At 31.3% G+C, this 16174-nt stretch overlaps 2 protein-coding genes and 1 long non-coding RNA gene across 3 annotated transcripts; 1 reads left to right on the forward strand and 2 right to left on the reverse strand.

Moving 5' to 3' along the window:
* Positions 1-609: 609 nt before the first annotated feature.
* LOC111700081 (uncharacterized protein MAL13P1.336) lies at positions 610-2872 on the reverse strand. Its single transcript, XM_023470895.1, has 4 exons — positions 2482-2872; positions 1288-1435; positions 748-934; positions 610-684 (listed from the first exon to the last, which is right to left on the reverse strand). The coding sequence occupies exons 1-4, from the start codon at positions 2870-2872 to the stop codon at positions 610-612; spliced, it is 801 nt and encodes a 266-aa protein (XP_023326663.1).
* A 2525-nt stretch (positions 2873-5397) lies between these two features.
* On the forward strand, positions 5398-6404 carry LOC111700103 (uncharacterized). Its single transcript, XR_002764916.1, has 3 exons — positions 5398-5444; positions 6266-6321; positions 6382-6404. It is a non-coding gene; the product is annotated as an uncharacterized LOC111700103 (long non-coding RNA).
* Positions 6405-10193: 3789 nt separating this feature from the next.
* On the reverse strand, positions 10194-12797 carry LOC111700105 (axoneme-associated protein mst101(2)). Its single transcript, XM_023470920.1, has 4 exons — positions 12741-12797; positions 12013-12068; positions 10654-11952; positions 10194-10530 (listed from the first exon to the last, which is right to left on the reverse strand). Exons 2-4 carry the CDS (start codon positions 12065-12067, stop codon positions 10415-10417), a joined length of 1470 nt encoding a protein of 489 aa, XP_023326688.1. The 5' UTR covers position 12068; positions 12741-12797; the 3' UTR covers positions 10194-10414.
* Between the last annotated feature and the right edge of the window lie 3377 nt (positions 12798-16174).

The following is a 16174-nucleotide window of genomic DNA, read 5'->3' on the forward strand; positions in this document are numbered from 1 at the left end:
AACCTCGACAATATACACTTTTGTTTGATCTTTTCAAACTAACAAAATCGTCAGTTTTCAAGAACAAAAAAAAACAATAAGCATGTAAATCCCAGTCATAGGAAAAGCCAGTCCGATATGGCGAAAATCACTATCAAAATATTGAAATATTGAAATATAGGCAATAATGGGGCGGAATTAATCAGTACGAGGATGGGCCGGACCGGTAAAAATTTATTAGAGCTTTTATAATCCCTGACATTCTGAGATATCAATAACGCGTGATATCTATCATCAGCAAGGATTTATCAGTAAAGATAAAGTAAATGTATTTTTGAATTCCTGAGTTGTAGAATAACCTTCCATCTGTACTGGCTGGGTATCTGTAAACTAGATATTTCTCCAGATACTGACAATTTACATCAATAAATATATCTATATTTCAAGATATTCAGGGGCGTGTTCAGTTAGGCTTCTTTGGGGCGTGCACCCCTCCCCCGGAGGAATAAAAACTGTGGTTAAAATATTTCTGTGTAAGCCCCTGAAGATATTATCGCAGTTTAAAGTTGGAGAGCTCTTTCTAAAGAAATTATTCACGCTAAAAAACCATAATAAAATTTTAGAAATGGATCAAATAACAAGAATATTCATTATTCCTAATTTTTCTACAAGTTGATTCACAATATTCCTTTCCGTTTCCTTATTCTAAAAAATGCAAAAAAAAAGTTATATTTTAGGTTTTATAATATTTGTTTATGTTTTGGTTACCATGTTTATATCTTCTGTATTTTGATTAACTATTTCAAATTCAGACTTTTTGGAGGTTTCCAAAATTGAAATCACTGTTGTTGTAAGTAATGCTGTGGCTGTTGCAGTTTCCAGTGGTGTGGTTGTTGTTCTTAGAACTGGTGTGGTTGTGGTTTGAGATGTTGATGTTTCCTCTTTTTCTAATTTCCTGAAAGGAACAAATTTTGAAATGATATTTTAAAGGAATTAAGTCTTTGTCACAAACTTATATTTTCTACTTCAGATATCTTTGCAATCTGATAGTGTAAACCTTTGATATTTGTTATAACAGAATTCACAGTTTGAAATATCTTAGGTCTACGACATTGGGTTGCAAAGATTTAGGAATTAGAACATCAGAGCTTGTGGCAAGGACTTAATTTCTTTCAATTCAAAATGTGTCCCCATAGTTCATCGGAAGAAATATATTTAACTAATGTTATACCAGTTTACAGCTAAAGTAAAACCTATGATCATGTATGCTATAAAAATGTTTATTTTAAGAAAAATAATAAGTTTTACCTGTAAAGGCTATTTTCCACAAACTGTTGAATGGAACGAAAAAGGCGTTTTGCATTTGTGTTCATATTCATATTCTCATTGTCGTTGATGTTGTTGTTGTTGTTGTTGTTGTTGTTGTTAACATTTATATTTTGTGTAACAAGGAGAACTAAGACAAACAATGGTAAAATTAAAACTTTAAACTACAAAATGTTGCAGTAAATAATGTGTTGTGGAAATCTTTCAGTAAAGAGATTGTTACTTTTTTTAATAATATCCTCATATATTAATCAGAATTAAAGAGATTCTTATTTGTTTAATAATATCCTCATATATTAATCAGAATTAAAGAGTTGCCTGTATTAATGAGTAGAAAAGTAAAGGCTAGGTATCCTGTCAAAGGAAAAGTTCTCTTCTGTCGGGACAAAATACGTAGATTGTCGTCTTCGTATCCCACATCTTCAATCTCTAATCCAAGAGTACGTAGAATCAGGAACATTAAAACAAGCAGAACTGAAAATAAAATGTCCCTATAGGATATAATCAATTTCCCCAAACAATCAAATCTAATCAGGTTCTGTTGGGCATGATTAAGGGAGGGTCTCATCCACTAGCATAGCCCCCCCCCCTGTACCTGCACAAATTCATGCATTTTTGCCTTTCTTTTTTTACTTTTTGTCGGCATATGCGTTTCAAATCAAAAGTAAAAAGGGATTGAATTAACTATCACTTCCATATAACTCTTCGGCCGCCTGATGTAAAAACAAGGTTTGACATCTTTTTTTTCTTTTTTTAAGTACTACAAACTTATATTAAAAACCTAAATAAATCAAAATGTATAATTTGTATATCATTCTTTTGAATTAAAAGCATCCAAAACATCCAAAATGACATTCATATATCTAACAATATAACAATTTGTGTAATCTTTCAATGATAGAAATAGGTCTTTCAATTTCAACACTTTGGATGCTTTGACCCTGTAGTTAAGCATGAAAAGTGTAATTTGAAAGCATCAAAATCAACATTTGAAAGCATCAAAAACAACAAACATTCAAATTTGATGCCTTACTCACTCTTTTTTGAGAAAATAATAATTTTCCAGTCAAATTATGATTTTGAGATTAATGTTTTCACCCAGGAAAATTGATCTTTATGACGCATGGGAGTATGTGAAGGGAATGTGAAAGGTTTTGATAAGGTTTTCATTTTCACATAAAACCAGAACTTTTGTATTGAGAATCTTGAGATCAATTGCATTGATCTCATTGATTTCATTGATCTCATTGATCTCATTGATCTCATTGATCTCATTGATCTCATTGATCTCATTAATCTCATTGATCTCATTGACCTTATTGATCTCATTGATCTCATTGATCTCATTGATCTCATTGACCTCATTGATCTCATTGATTTCATTTATCTCATTGATCTCATTGATCTCATTGATCTCATTGATCTCATTGATCTCATTGACCTTATTGATCTCATTGATCTCATTGATCTCATTGATCTCATTGATCTCATTGACCTCATTGATCTCATTGATTTCATTTATCTCATTCATTGATCTCATTGATCTCATTGATCTCATTGATCTCATTGTTGATCTCATTGATCTCATTGATCGCATTGATCTCATTGATCTCATTGATCTCATTGATCTCATTGATCTCATTGATCTCATTGATCTCATTGATCTCATTGATCTCATTGATCTCATTGATCTTCAACTTATTCAATACTACAGAATAATTCCTTTTCAATATCCCGTGATGGTATCATCGTGTGGCGGAGATAAGTTCACTTCTGAGATCAACCATAAATCCTCAAATTTAAAAGTGTCCAAATTTCATAATAATATCCAGCCAAGCATTCAAGATAATCAATATCCACACAAAAGTTCTAAACTCTGGTATCTCAAGTTACAAGTTAAGAGTATCCAATTAAATACTTGTAAATGGATTGAAAACCAGAGTCTAAAACTAAAGAACGAAAAGTTTTGACTTAATTTTTAAGTTTATGGTTAAATGCCACTTCTGACTTAATTTAAACCTGAACTTTAACCGTGAGGTTAAATATTGAACCCTGTGGTTAAATATTTAACTCGCCAAAATCGACGAGTTAAAATTTAAACACAGGGTTAAAATCTTGAAATCCTGCATTTTCTCTATTTGTCTATTTTTCAATCATCATTCAGCTGAAAAAGCGGTATTCAACGTTACGATATATTTAAAAGTGAAAACCTTGTTAAAGAAATTTCACGTTTTAGATAAATTATTTTTTGCATGTAAACTCAAAAACGGTTGTAACTCGAAATATGTTTTGTTTTCGGTTACGTAATAACAGCTGATTAAGCGATGGTTTTGTAATATTCTCCGTAAATCCTTTTCTCTGATTGGTTCAGATTTTTCCCGGGAAATTCAAATTTAAAATTGAAAAAGTTTAATATTTAAGTAGCTACTCATTATTTTACAGAACTTTTAACCTCGGACTTAAAATTCGCGCATTCTTTAGTTTTAGACTCAGATAATATTGTTTAAAACCTTATTAAAAAAATTATTTGTAACTTAAGGACCACATGAGAGCTTTGTGAAACAGTTCTAATTGCTATAGCTTTCCTGCTGCATTAGTTTTACACATTTTTGATGTATTAATGTTTTTTTTTGATAACTGTTATGATTTATTATTACTTCAGTAAATTTATGCTTTGATTTCATTTGAAATATTGAATACCTAGTAATCTTGAAATCTTCATTATATATGTTTGATATGTTTTCTAGTTCACATGTATCGTGTGGGATATTTACTAAAATATTTGTCTGAGAAATAAATCCTTTGTAAAACGGTTCTTAGTTCATGTCCTCACTATAAAAGGATAGATAGATAGATAGATAGATAGATAGATAGATAGATAGGTACATCGATAGATAGATATGATTTACGGTTACCAAAGGAGGTATAAATGTAACAGGACATACATAGTAATAACAGTATGATGGGGGGGGGGGGGGGGGCACTTAGCAGAAGGAAAAGGTGTGGGGGAATAAATAGAATAGAAGGGATGAAAGTACGGAAGAAATAAAAGAGGGGAGATAAATAATTTGAACGGGCGTAGAAGAAGACAAGGATGAAATAGAGGGAAATAGGACAGAAAGAAAGATTATGAAATAGAAACAGTGTTTGTAAAAAATTCAATTTAAAGAAAGAAGAATAAGGATAACTCCATCACTAGTTGTTTATGAAGAGGGTACTGTAATGTACCGAGTATGCTCCTCTCTAACCCTATAAAGGCTGGGGGGTCTGAATCTATGTATGGCCTAGGGGGTTTTGGCCCCCCCCCCCCCAAGAAAAAGGTCTTAGATAATAGATATAGGGTTGAAATGCATAATCATAGACCAATTTTTCATAGCCAGCTCAAAGAAAAAAAATAAGACCGATAACTTTAATAGTTTGGGTGCTAAATTTTTTTTTTCATTTTTGGGTTTTGTTTTAAACAAAGAAAAAAGTGTTATCCATTTTTCTGCATGCAAGTGCTTTTTAAAAATATAGTTTTTAGATCTGTAGCTTTAGTCACAAAATAGTTATGGGCTTTTAAATTTTTTTCACAGACTGGACTTTTTTTCCACCCTGTACCATACCCTATAAATTTTAAAAAACGGATTTAACGTTTCTCTCCATATTTTAGAAAGTGGTGACTTTCGATCACAATTTGACCCATTATAAATATTTTTTTAAGCCTTTTTTTAATAAAACTTTTTTATCGGCATATACATTTTAAATGAAAAGTAAAGAATAAAACAATCTATAAGTTTAAAGATTGTTGAATTATATAAAAAAACAGGATGAATGGTAAAAGAAAAAATTAAACCATGAAAAGAAAGTAACTTACCAAAATGGTTAAAAATCAGTAAATCTATTCATTTAATTTTTCGATTTCCTTTTCTTCTTCCCGTTGTCTTCCATAACAAATTAAGAAAAAGATTTAAACCAGGAATAAAATATTTAAGAAATTGATAATTAAGGTGACCTTATTAATAAAATTGGTAAGATCTAGATAATTGAGAATACCACAGGTGTTTTGTTTAAAAATAAAATATATAAAGCAACAAATATATCTACATCCTCAGATCGTACAGTTGATCTCATCTGGTCTGTAGACGCCAGACAACAAGGTATTTACTATTAAAGTATATTCTAAATATAATTTGTTTCTCAGAAAAACAGAAGATGGATATTGAAATCTAAATCATCTTAATCACAGTGAGAACCAGAAAACTCCAAAACAGAAAGACGACTTTTAAACTCAAGTTCTGAATTTATTTAGTACATTAAACATTAGACACAGCCATTGTGCAGTTTAAACAGATTCCGGATTCCATAGTTTTCTTGTCCTAACTGTACTTTAGGAAAATTATGGTTTGATACAAATCTTAGGTTAAAAGTGGAATAATCAAAATTCAATTCTTCAAAGTTTAAAAATGCAAAAAAAAACTTTAACATTAGTTCTAAAACTTGTCAATTTTAGATCATTTTCCTATCTAACTAGCATACAATTAAAGAATAGGTTTGAGAAAGAAAATTCATTTGTGATGATGCATTTGTAGTAATTTCAGTGCATCCTTTACAATACTAATCAATTTAAAACAGAATAATCTTCCTCTTTGGGTTTTCTTAATAACAGTAAGAATTTACAAATTATATATATATAACCTTATTCTTGTAATTTACAACTGTTTTAAAATAGAAAATATTCCATTATTCCACAGTTACAAATTAAAACAATATCTCTGGTATTTTCTGAAAGAATTAGATCAAAGGATGACAATTTTAATCTATTCTTAATTAGCAATGTAGGATGAATACTTTGCATAGATATAAAAATTCCCTTATGTCATCTCTGAAATAGTTGAAATATATAACATAATAATTTTATCTTAATATCATTACCATTAAGTAAAAACTAAAAACTAAATAAAAATAGAATATATTTCAGAATGAACAAGATTCTCCTGATCGCCCTTCTGGGCTGTACTGTTCTTGCTTTAGCAGGTAAATAACCTAATTTAATATTAAATAAATATCAAAATACTTATTTTTCCTATGTTTTAGCTGCAAGCAATGATGCCAACTCTGAAAAAAGTCTGATCTAGGTTTGTTCATTGACTAGAAAACTCAGAGCTTTAACTAGCTACAGCTCAGCTGTCAAGTCATAGCTACAGCTCGATCTATGACCCTGGCTATTGTCTTATCTCACAGATATGTTGGTACGAGGGGAGAAAGGCCAGCCACGGCAATTTCTCGTCCAAGCCTCATTCTCCTCATTTTCTCGTCTGACCCACCTCGGAATCCTTGTCTATAGATTAACTGTTTTAAAGTTTCCAATTCTCGAAGATAAAGCTATATTTTTCAAATATGGCAACCTTAGAGAATAAAATATAGATAACATAAAGTATTGCAATGCTTACATTCTGTTATAATTGTTAAACCCTTGAGAATGATGTCAAACAATATTTAGGTAAAACTTAAATCTCTTCTGCCTTTGATAGCTAACCTTCGCGATATAAAATAAATAACAAAATAGGAAAAATTCAAACAAGAAATTGTTCAACTTTTGTGAATTTATTCTTTGTGTTGCTTTCTTTTTTCTTGATATTGATTGTTTTAATATATTTGTATGAAATACACAATACGTAGAAACAATACAATTTGGGCCACCCATGAAGCTTTTTAGGCAGGAATCATTTGCATTTTCAATATGGAAATGAAAAATGAAAAAAAACGAATTTAGACAATAAATAATAAGTTTTTTTTTGGATATTCAAGTATTATTTTTTTTTGATATTTACAGGTCTGAACCTTAAAGTGGCCCTACACTTGTCAGGGATAAAACATTCAAAACAGTTAATTCTACAATTACGTTTATAGAGTAGTACTATAGTACTATAGTATATACTATAGTATAGTACTATGAGGCAGGCTGCAGGAAGGTTGTTAATCTTTTTTAAAAACAATCGTTTTCGTTTCATTTTATTTTTCTAAAACGATAGTTTCACTTTAGAAAAACGAACGACTCATTTTGAACTTTCAAATAACAAAAAGCTATTATGGTTTTTTTTAATCAAAAAATTATCTTTTTTAAAATGATCTTTTGTTTTTCGTTTTTTTCTTTGTTGTTTTTAAAACAAAACAATTGTTTCTCAAAGAGGTGGAAACAATCCATCCCAGGACATCCCTGGAGGACATAATGATTTTTAAACTTTTCAAAAACATTTTTATAAATGAAAACTGTTAATCTTTTTATATTTTTAATTCAACGAATTAAAAAAAAATTTAAATCATTACTAAATTTCCACTGGAAACCAGAAATTCAGGAAAATTTTCTGCCGGAAAATTAATTTTCTGTCACGGAAATTCCAGATATTTCCAGGACTGAAAATTTCCGTGACAGAAAATTTTGGTTCATCTTCCCAGGTAATTATTATTTCCGCCGGAAAATATTCTGGCTAAAAATTGGGCTCTATAGTCTGTGAAGACTCAAGTCTTTGGCTTGATTCTGATTGGTACTTTGGTTTGATTCTTATTGGTACTGATTCGAACAATGAGAGATGCTTTCAAAACTGTGTCTGCATATGCTTTCATAGATTCAGCGTTCCTCAGTGTAAATTTTAAAAAACTCAAAACTTTTAGTATGTGTGTTTATTTTATAAATTAGCCAAATAAAAAACAGCAGCAGATAATTCACGAGATTTTGAATGTAAGAATATAATAGTTTTTACGAAATGCACAGTCAACGGACCAAGTTTAAGAAGAGATAAAACCAACTGAGTTGGTTCTACTGAAAACCAAGTTAAGGAAATCCTCAAGTCTTCACATTATCTGTACTTAGGGCATTAATTGGCACTAACATTGGGATTTACTAAGGTTTAAGCTTTTAGAATCTCTAAACTTAACAGGTAGGGGTGATTTAAAGAATATTTCTTGATTAAACAAAAAAGTTTTAATCATGAAAAAAGCATTTTTTCAAGAACTTAGTCTGAAGAAATAAAAAAAACATGTAAACAGTAAATATCTTTGTAAAATGGCTGTGAGAGAGACAAAAAAGGAAGACTTTGCAGGGAAAAAGTTACGAATTTGAATTTTAATAAAAATTGCTACACCACTGTTTATTGTTGTGTGAGATATGGAAAGGTGTTGACGAGAATAGAAATAGTAAAATGCGATAATAAAATTTATTCATAAACTTTGGCAGAATTACATATTTTCCTTACATACTAGTGAGTCATTCGTCAGTCAATATTTCTAAGTAATGAGGTAAGATCAAATAACAACATATGTATTCAATCTCAATCTCTACATTTAATCCAATTGAATTAAATGTGATATCAGAAAAAGCATGAATACATATGTTGTATCGTTCAAGCTTTAATGTCAGAATTACAAATGGAACATGTCTCTCAGAATTCTTCTTCCAGATGGAGCTTTTGTAGCAGTTGAGGAAGCTGTTGTTGCAGCAGCTATATTTGCAGCTGATGCAGTTGTACCGGTTTGGACTAAACACAAGAATATTGTTTGACATCATTCTCAAGGGTTTGACAATTATAACAGAATGTAAGCATTGCAATACTTTATGTTATCTATATTTTATTCTCGAAGGTTGCCATATTTGAAAAAATAGCTTTATCTTCGAGAATTGGAAACTTTAAAACAGTTAATCTATAGGCGAGGATTCCGAGGTGGGTCAGACGAGAAAATGAGGAGAATGAGGCTTGGACGAGAAATTGCCGTGGCTGGCCTTTCTCCCCTCGTACCAACATATCTGTGAGATAAGACAATAGCCAGGGTCATAGATCGAGCTGTAGCTATGACTTGACAGCTGAGCTGTAGCTAGTTAAAGCTCTGAGTTTTCTAGTCAATGAACAAACCTAGATCAGACCTCAGGTGTTACTTCTAATCGTAGCAAATTTTCAGCTGATCCAAATCATACCTCAGCTAGGATTTAGCTCTGACTTCACAGCCAAATCACAACTAATGGGAATAAACTGGACGCCATTATTTATAGAATCCTAATGAAATTGGAACATTAATTCAGCCATTAAAATGAAAATATGAAAAATCGAATATAATATTTTGTTATATTGTTGTACTTTTAGTTTATCAAATAAGATTAGTTAATTTTGTTTACAAAATTAAAAGATAATTGATTAAATTTATATTGCAATTAAAATGTATAAAATTGTTAATAAACAAATGATCAAAAAAAACTTTAAAAATTTGATTTTTCAAAAAAAAATTTTTGGTATTTGAAGAAATTAAAGAGAGGGGGGCGTTGGGTCCAAGGGGGGGGGATGAATAATTTTTACGAATAAAAAAATGGAAATTGCATATTCATCTGCAGAAAATTAAAAAACTTTACTCTTTGTTTAGACAAATTTGTCAACATAATATGATGAAATTTTCAGAATTTAGTATTTTGAAATTTTGTCATACAATTATTTTTTGTAAAGATTTAGTCCTTATTTAAAAGATGACTTTATTAAAGAGATGGCTTTTTGTGCAAATGCCCAATAAGATTTTAATTTAATTGTCAAATTGCTATGACTTAGCAGCTTGGATTATAACTTAGCTGCATGTATGGAAATCATAGTCATAGTTACAGCAAGTTGCAGCTTGTTTTATGAACCGGGCTTATGCTTCTACCCAATATTTCCCTCAACAAAGTCATCAAGAAAAAACTAAGATTTTATTAAAGAACAGGATTTAGGAAACTATCAACCAAGAAATTTTAAGAATTTATTATTTGTGCAACACAAATTAATATTCTTTGGATTCCTGAAGTGTTAAGATATTTAACAAACTGAAAATTCAGCTAAGATTTCAAAAGTTGAGCTCACTCATTCTATAAACAAAAAAGAAATAATAAAATGCGATAATAAAAATTTATTCATAAACTTTGGCAGAATTACATATTTTCCTTACATACTAGTGAGTCATTCGTCAGTCAATATTTCTAAGTAATGAGGTAAGATCAAATAACAACATATGTATTCAATCTCAATCTCTACATTTAATCCAATTGAATTAAATGTGATATCAGAAAAAGCATGAATACATATGTTGTATTGTTCAAGCTTTAATGTCAGAATTACAAATGGAACATGTCTCTCAGAATTCTTCTTCCAGATGGAGCTTTTGTAGCAGTTGAGGAAGCTGTTGTTGCAGCAGCTATATTTGCAGCTGATGCAGTTGTACCGGTTTGGACTAAACACAAGAATATTTAAAACAATGATAGGAAAGTTATTCATTACACTTATGATTTCCAACTTCAATAGTAGAATAAATCAAAAAGAAGACAGCTTAAACATTTCATTTATAATTTTTTACCTTCAAGAGTAGTTTGAATTTCTGAAATTGCAGCAGCTGCTGATGCTGATGCTTCATCCAAAGAGGAGACTGCAGCTGTAAGTGATAACTTCTCCTCAGGTGTACAGGCTGCTGGAGGATCAGCATTTGCAGCATCAGCCATTTCCTTTATTTTGGGACTTGAAATAAATTCTAAAGCCAGCTTAGATACTTTTATGCAAGAAGCAATAAAACTTGAACAAGATGCTGCTCTCTTAATTCTGGAACCTGATGATTTGGATTTTGCTGTTGCAGAGAGTTTGTCAATGGAATCTTTATTATCAGTTACACCTTTTAATCTGGCAAGAAGCTTATCTGCAGAGTTGGCAGGACTACAAGAAAAGATTATAGATGAAGCATTATCCTGGGTTTGTCTGCAAGAGGAAAAGCTCTTTATGCAAGATGTTCTGTACTTGACAAACTCAACATTTTTGTCTGTAAGGGTACAATTGGCAATTTCTTCAGATGCAGTTTTCAGATCAGCCTTCTTCCAACATGCACATACCTTTGTTGCATCTGTTTCTTTGGTGCAACCATCAACAGCATCACTAAATGTTTTCATTTTTGTTTCACATGCATCTGCCTCTGTAGAATTGTATACTGGTTTGTCAGTTTCACATGCTGCCCTGATATTGTTCTGACATGCTTCTAATGCATCAACAGCACCTTTCAATGCTACTTGGCCTGCTCCAGTTTCTTGTCCTTGACATTTTAGTGCAGATGAATTTCCACCCCCTGCTTCTTTTAGTCTTACAAGATCAGCAGAAAAGTCACCCTTTTTCCCTGCTTTTGAGGCTGCAAGGGAGCTAGCTTTTTCAATTCTTGCTTTCTGAGCATTAAAGTTCCTTACTTTGTCCTTGACTTGCTTCATGTATTTGCTTGCAAGAGCTAAGCATTCTTCATCAGCATTGCATGTTGTTGTCTGCCTTACGCTTCCTCTCATAGTTTTCTTTTCCCTTTCTTCTTCGCCAGCCTTCTCCTGTTTCTTCATTGCCTTCCTGGATTTATCCTCCTGTTTAACTTTTTTGCCCTTTTTGGCTTTTTTAGTCTTTTTGCTCTTCTTGCCGGCTTTCTTTTCTTTTAGGGATTTTTTACTCTTTTTGGCTTTTTTACCCTTCTTTTTTTTTTTTTTCTCTGTGGTTTCATTCTCGCTCTTCTCCTTATTTGCTTTTCTTAGAGCCCTTCTTTCTGCTTTATTGTTTACATCTCTAGCCTCTCTTATTTGTAATTCTTCTTGATTTATTTCAAGATTTTTTTGAGAGTTGGCATCATTGCTTGCAGCTAAAACATAGGAAAAATAAGTATTTTGATATTTATTTAATATTAAATTAGGTTATTTACCTGCTAAAGCAAGAACAGTACAGCCCAGAAGGGCGATCAAGAGAATCTTGTTCATTCTAAAAATTATACTGTATTTTTAATTAGTTTTTAGTTTTTTCTTAATGGTAGTGATATTAAGATAAAATTATTATGTTATATATTTTAACTTTTTCAGCAATGGCATAAGTGAATTTTTATATCTTTACAAAGTATTCATCCTACATGGCTAATTAAGAATAGATTAATCGTCATCCTTGATCTAATTCTTTTAGAAAATGCCAGAGATATTTTTTAATTTGTAACTGTGGAATAATGGAATATTTTCTATTTTAAAATAGTTGTAAATTCTTACTGCTATAAAGAAAAACCAAAGAGGAAGATTATTCTGTTTTAAATTGATTAGTATTGTAAAGGATGCACCAAAATTAATACAAATGCACCATTACAAATGAATTTCCTTTCTAAAACCTATTCTTTAACTGTTTGCTAGTTAGATAGGAAAATGATCTAAAAAGTACAGTTAGGACAAGAAAAATATGGAATCTGGAATCTGTTTAAACTGCACAATGGCTGTGTCTAATGTTTAATAGACTAAATAAATTCAGAATTGAGTCCAAAAGTTGTCTTTCTGTTCCGGAGTTTTCTGGTTCTAACTGTGATTAAGATGATTTAGATTTCAATTTGAAATATTCATCTTCTGTTTTTCTAAGAAACAAATTATATTTAGAATATACTTTAATAGTAAATACCTTGTTGTCTGGCGTCTTCAGACCAGATGAGATCAACTGTACGATCTGAAGACGTAGATATATATGTTGCTTTATATATTTTATTTTTAAACAAAACACCTGTGGTATTCTTACTTATTTAGATCTTACCAATTTTGTGAATAAGGTCACCTTAATTATCAATTTCTTAAATATTGTATTCCTGGTTTAAATCTTTTATCTTATTATTTAGTTTAAATATTTTATTTTTAAACAAAACACCAGAGATGGAATTTAAAGAATTTGAGCCGCGGTTTAAATCCGCCAAAACCCGGTTTAAATTTAGCGCCGGCTTGATACATTTTTAAGTGGAACCAACCATATTTAAACCACGGCTTAAATTTAAACTGCCGCTCAAATTCTTTAAATTCGGCCACTGTTTATATTCATTTTAAATTGTTATTGAAAGATCTAATTTTTCCTTAAATTAGGTCACAATTTCATAATTTCTATTCCAATATATTGTTTTCATTTTTGATTATGTAGGGTTTGTTAATCGTTTTTGAAAACGATCGTTAAACGATCGTTTTTTTCGTTTTCCTATCGTTTTTTGTTTCTTTTTTCGATCATTAAAAAAAAACAATCGTTATAAAAACTTTTTAAAAAACGATAGTTTTTAAGACGAAACAAAAAACGATAGGAAAACGAAAAAAAAACGATCGTTTTTCAAAAAAATGAAAACGTTAACATCCCTAATTATGGTTCAACAGAATTATTTTAGTGAAGTCTTAAATTTGATCATTTATGGGGATATACAAAGTTTTGTCTGATTTTTACGATTCCAACCGAGTGGGTTTAAAATGTCCATGATAGCGCAAAAACGTCCAAATAGCACAGGCGACAAAAAAATGTCAATTGCTTTACCCTCTAATTTGCTACGTAACGCGACGCAAAAATTCAAACAATACAATAAAACGAGCTATGTAAGAAAACGTCAAATTCCGAGGAAAAATGGAAAATTTGATAAATTTTTTTTGATAACTCACCTCTGACCTTATGGAAGGTTTATGGCAGGTAAAAGTAAAAAAATGTGCACCAAAATGAGGTCAGGACTGAACAAGAAAACATAATTGCAATCTTTTTTTTTAAAAAATTAATTTTGTTTGTTTTAAACTAAAAATTCCATTTTACATAAAAAGATTTTTTATTTTTGTTCTCTTCTTTGTTTATTTTAGTTGCTGTGTTTGTATTATTTATTTTTATTTTTTGCTTATATCTGTTACATTATAGGACAAACTCCTGATGATGCCAAAGTTTTTGGGGAAATATATTGAGAAGAAAATGATATAATTCTAGTGCTAGAGAGTAGGGTTGGGATTTGTTTAAAAACGATCTGAAGTGCACCAAAATAGTGTCAAAGTTATACGAAAACTCTAATATACATAACATGGTATTTAAATCAAAGTTGAAAAAGCTCGAATATTTAGAAAAAACCGAACAAATTTAAAAATTACGATAACCCAGAAGTGTGTAGACATTTTAGATATGCTCCTGTTCAAGGGCGTATACAGAAATAAATCTGGGGAGGGGGGTGAAATTTTCGCGAATCGCAAAACAAATGTTGTGACCCCTAAGAGCTCCAAGAGAAAATATTTTAAGCTCCGTCGGAGGAGAACAAGGGAATTGCGGGCTGAAAATTTGGTTTGGCTGTCTCCGACAGGAGATTCAAGTTGAAGACGACATTTTATAGAGGTTTTAAAATTAATGGTTAACAATGTTTTATAGCGTAATTAAAGTATGTCGTATGATTTGAGCTAATCGTATTCGATTGAAACGCAGTTTTCAATTAATAATCTCATTATGTCTAAGTTTAAAACATTAAATCATTTATGACATACAACGTACTGCAAGTTTACAGAATATCATGTTTACACGGTTTTTGCTACATGGCTTCTTGGATATCAGGCATAAGTATAAGATACTTTAAAAGTACAGATACAGTCTAATTACCTTGCATGTACTATATTTTATCTTATATGATAATTAGTATTTAAACAAGAGATAGTAAAAGACATTTTTGAAAATGAAAAACTCAACTTAAACTTAAATTCTATGAGATGAAAAAAGGACAAAGGTCCAGAAAATAATAATGACTTGTAAAAGTTTCTGTTTTGAAAATAATTGGAGTTGTCGGATTGGTACAAACTTGGTACAAACGTTGGACAGGACCAATCTTGGACCAGTACAAACTTTTATTAAAAGAATATTTACTTTTATCAAATGGTCTTATTGAAATGTACCCAAAGGAACTGAGTTCTTGCCACTAACTCAAATATTCTCATCCTTATATCTTTGCAGCCTGATGGTACTAAACTTTGATACGTTCAACCTTAAAAGGTTAACCAGGGTTTGTGACAAGATTTCAACTCCTTTTTTGTTTGTTGCTTATACTTTGCTACCTTCAAGGGATGAGACTTTATCCAGTGGTCTTTGATATTTATCACAATAAGTGGGTGATTTTAAATTTATTTCTTACAACAATGTTTTTTTTTCTTATAAATGTACCTGTCAGAGGTTTGTACTGGTCCCCGGTTTGTTCCATTGTGGTGTTTGTACCAGTCCGACATTTGTTAGTCCGATGTTTGTACTTTCCGACCTTTGTGTCCGACGTTTGTGGGTCCAATGTTTGTGGGTCCAACGTTTATACTGGTACTGAATCTGAAAACCAAGCTGAGAACACTCCTGAGTTCCACAATTAAAATTTTAAGCAAATTGGTAGAAGGGGTTCATGAGTTATGATTAGGACATATAAACAAACAGACAAACAGAAATTACAACTTTATATATAGATATGTAAAATTTGACTCTGGCAAAAGGTATATTATATTAACGGAAGACAGTTGCCTGACCTCCTTTGAAGAGAGTAGACCTATCTTATGCGGTCCCAGAATGTCAGCCTGGAGGAGCTCTGTGTTTAGTTGCACATCTTGTATCCTACAGGGGAAGCAAGGAATGTACTTCATCTGCCAGTCAGTGTACAGAAAGAAGGGGTTTAACCCCTGACAGGTATACAAGCCATGCACAACAATACCGTTTTTTTTACTTGACCAGTTGTGAGGACTGGACTGCTATGGAAGATTCCTTTCAAGAGAGCTTCATGGCTAACAACTCCACATTTTGCATAATGGGTGCAGTTATGGGTTTCCTTAACTCGGAAAGAGTATAATAAAGAAGGAACACCGGGAGCAATCCCCTATACCCTTCCTCCTACAAACCACTTTATTTCTCTTCGACCTGCTCCCCAACTTGATGTCAAAAGAACTATTTGGAAAGGCCTTAAAGTGTAAAAACTAGATAAACAAGAAAAAAGAAGAAAATATTGAACAGGAAAATTAGAAGGGGTGTTAAGCTGTACGCTATCTTTTTTACCAAAAGCGAATGAAGACAAACATAGGATGGGAGACAACCCCCCCCCC

This window comes from Eurytemora carolleeae, unplaced genomic scaffold, assembly GCF_000591075.1.
Source record: "Eurytemora carolleeae unplaced genomic scaffold, Eaff_2.0 scaffold267, whole genome shotgun sequence".
Classification (NCBI taxonomy): domain Eukaryota; kingdom Metazoa; phylum Arthropoda; class Copepoda; order Calanoida; family Temoridae; genus Eurytemora; species Eurytemora carolleeae.

Excerpts from the sequence above, each read along its gene's own strand:
- LOC111700081 (XM_023470895.1), bottom strand. The coding sequence starts at position 2,872 with ATGAGATCAATGAGATCAATGAGATCAATGAGATCAATGAATGAGATA. Across the intron at positions 1,436-2,481 it reads TACAAAAGTTCTGGTTTTAT|TTCTCCTTGTTACACAAAAT; the intron begins GTGAAAATGAAA and ends TGTTTGTCTTAG. Across the intron at positions 935-1,287 it reads GTGGAAAATAGCCTTTACAG|GAAATTAGAAAAAGAGGAAA; the intron begins GTAAAACTTATT and ends TGTTCCTTTCAG.
- LOC111700105 (XM_023470920.1), bottom strand. The coding sequence starts at position 12,067 with ATGAACAAGATTCTCTTGATCGCCCTTCTGGGCTGTACTGTTCTTGCT. Across the intron at positions 11,953-12,012 it reads TACTGTTCTTGCTTTAGCAG|CTGCAAGCAATGATGCCAAC; the intron begins GTAAATAACCTA and ends CCTATGTTTTAG. Across the intron at positions 10,531-10,653 it reads AATTCAAACTACTCTTGAAG|TCCAAACCGGTACAACTGCA; the intron begins GTAAAAAATTAT and ends TCTTGTGTTTAG.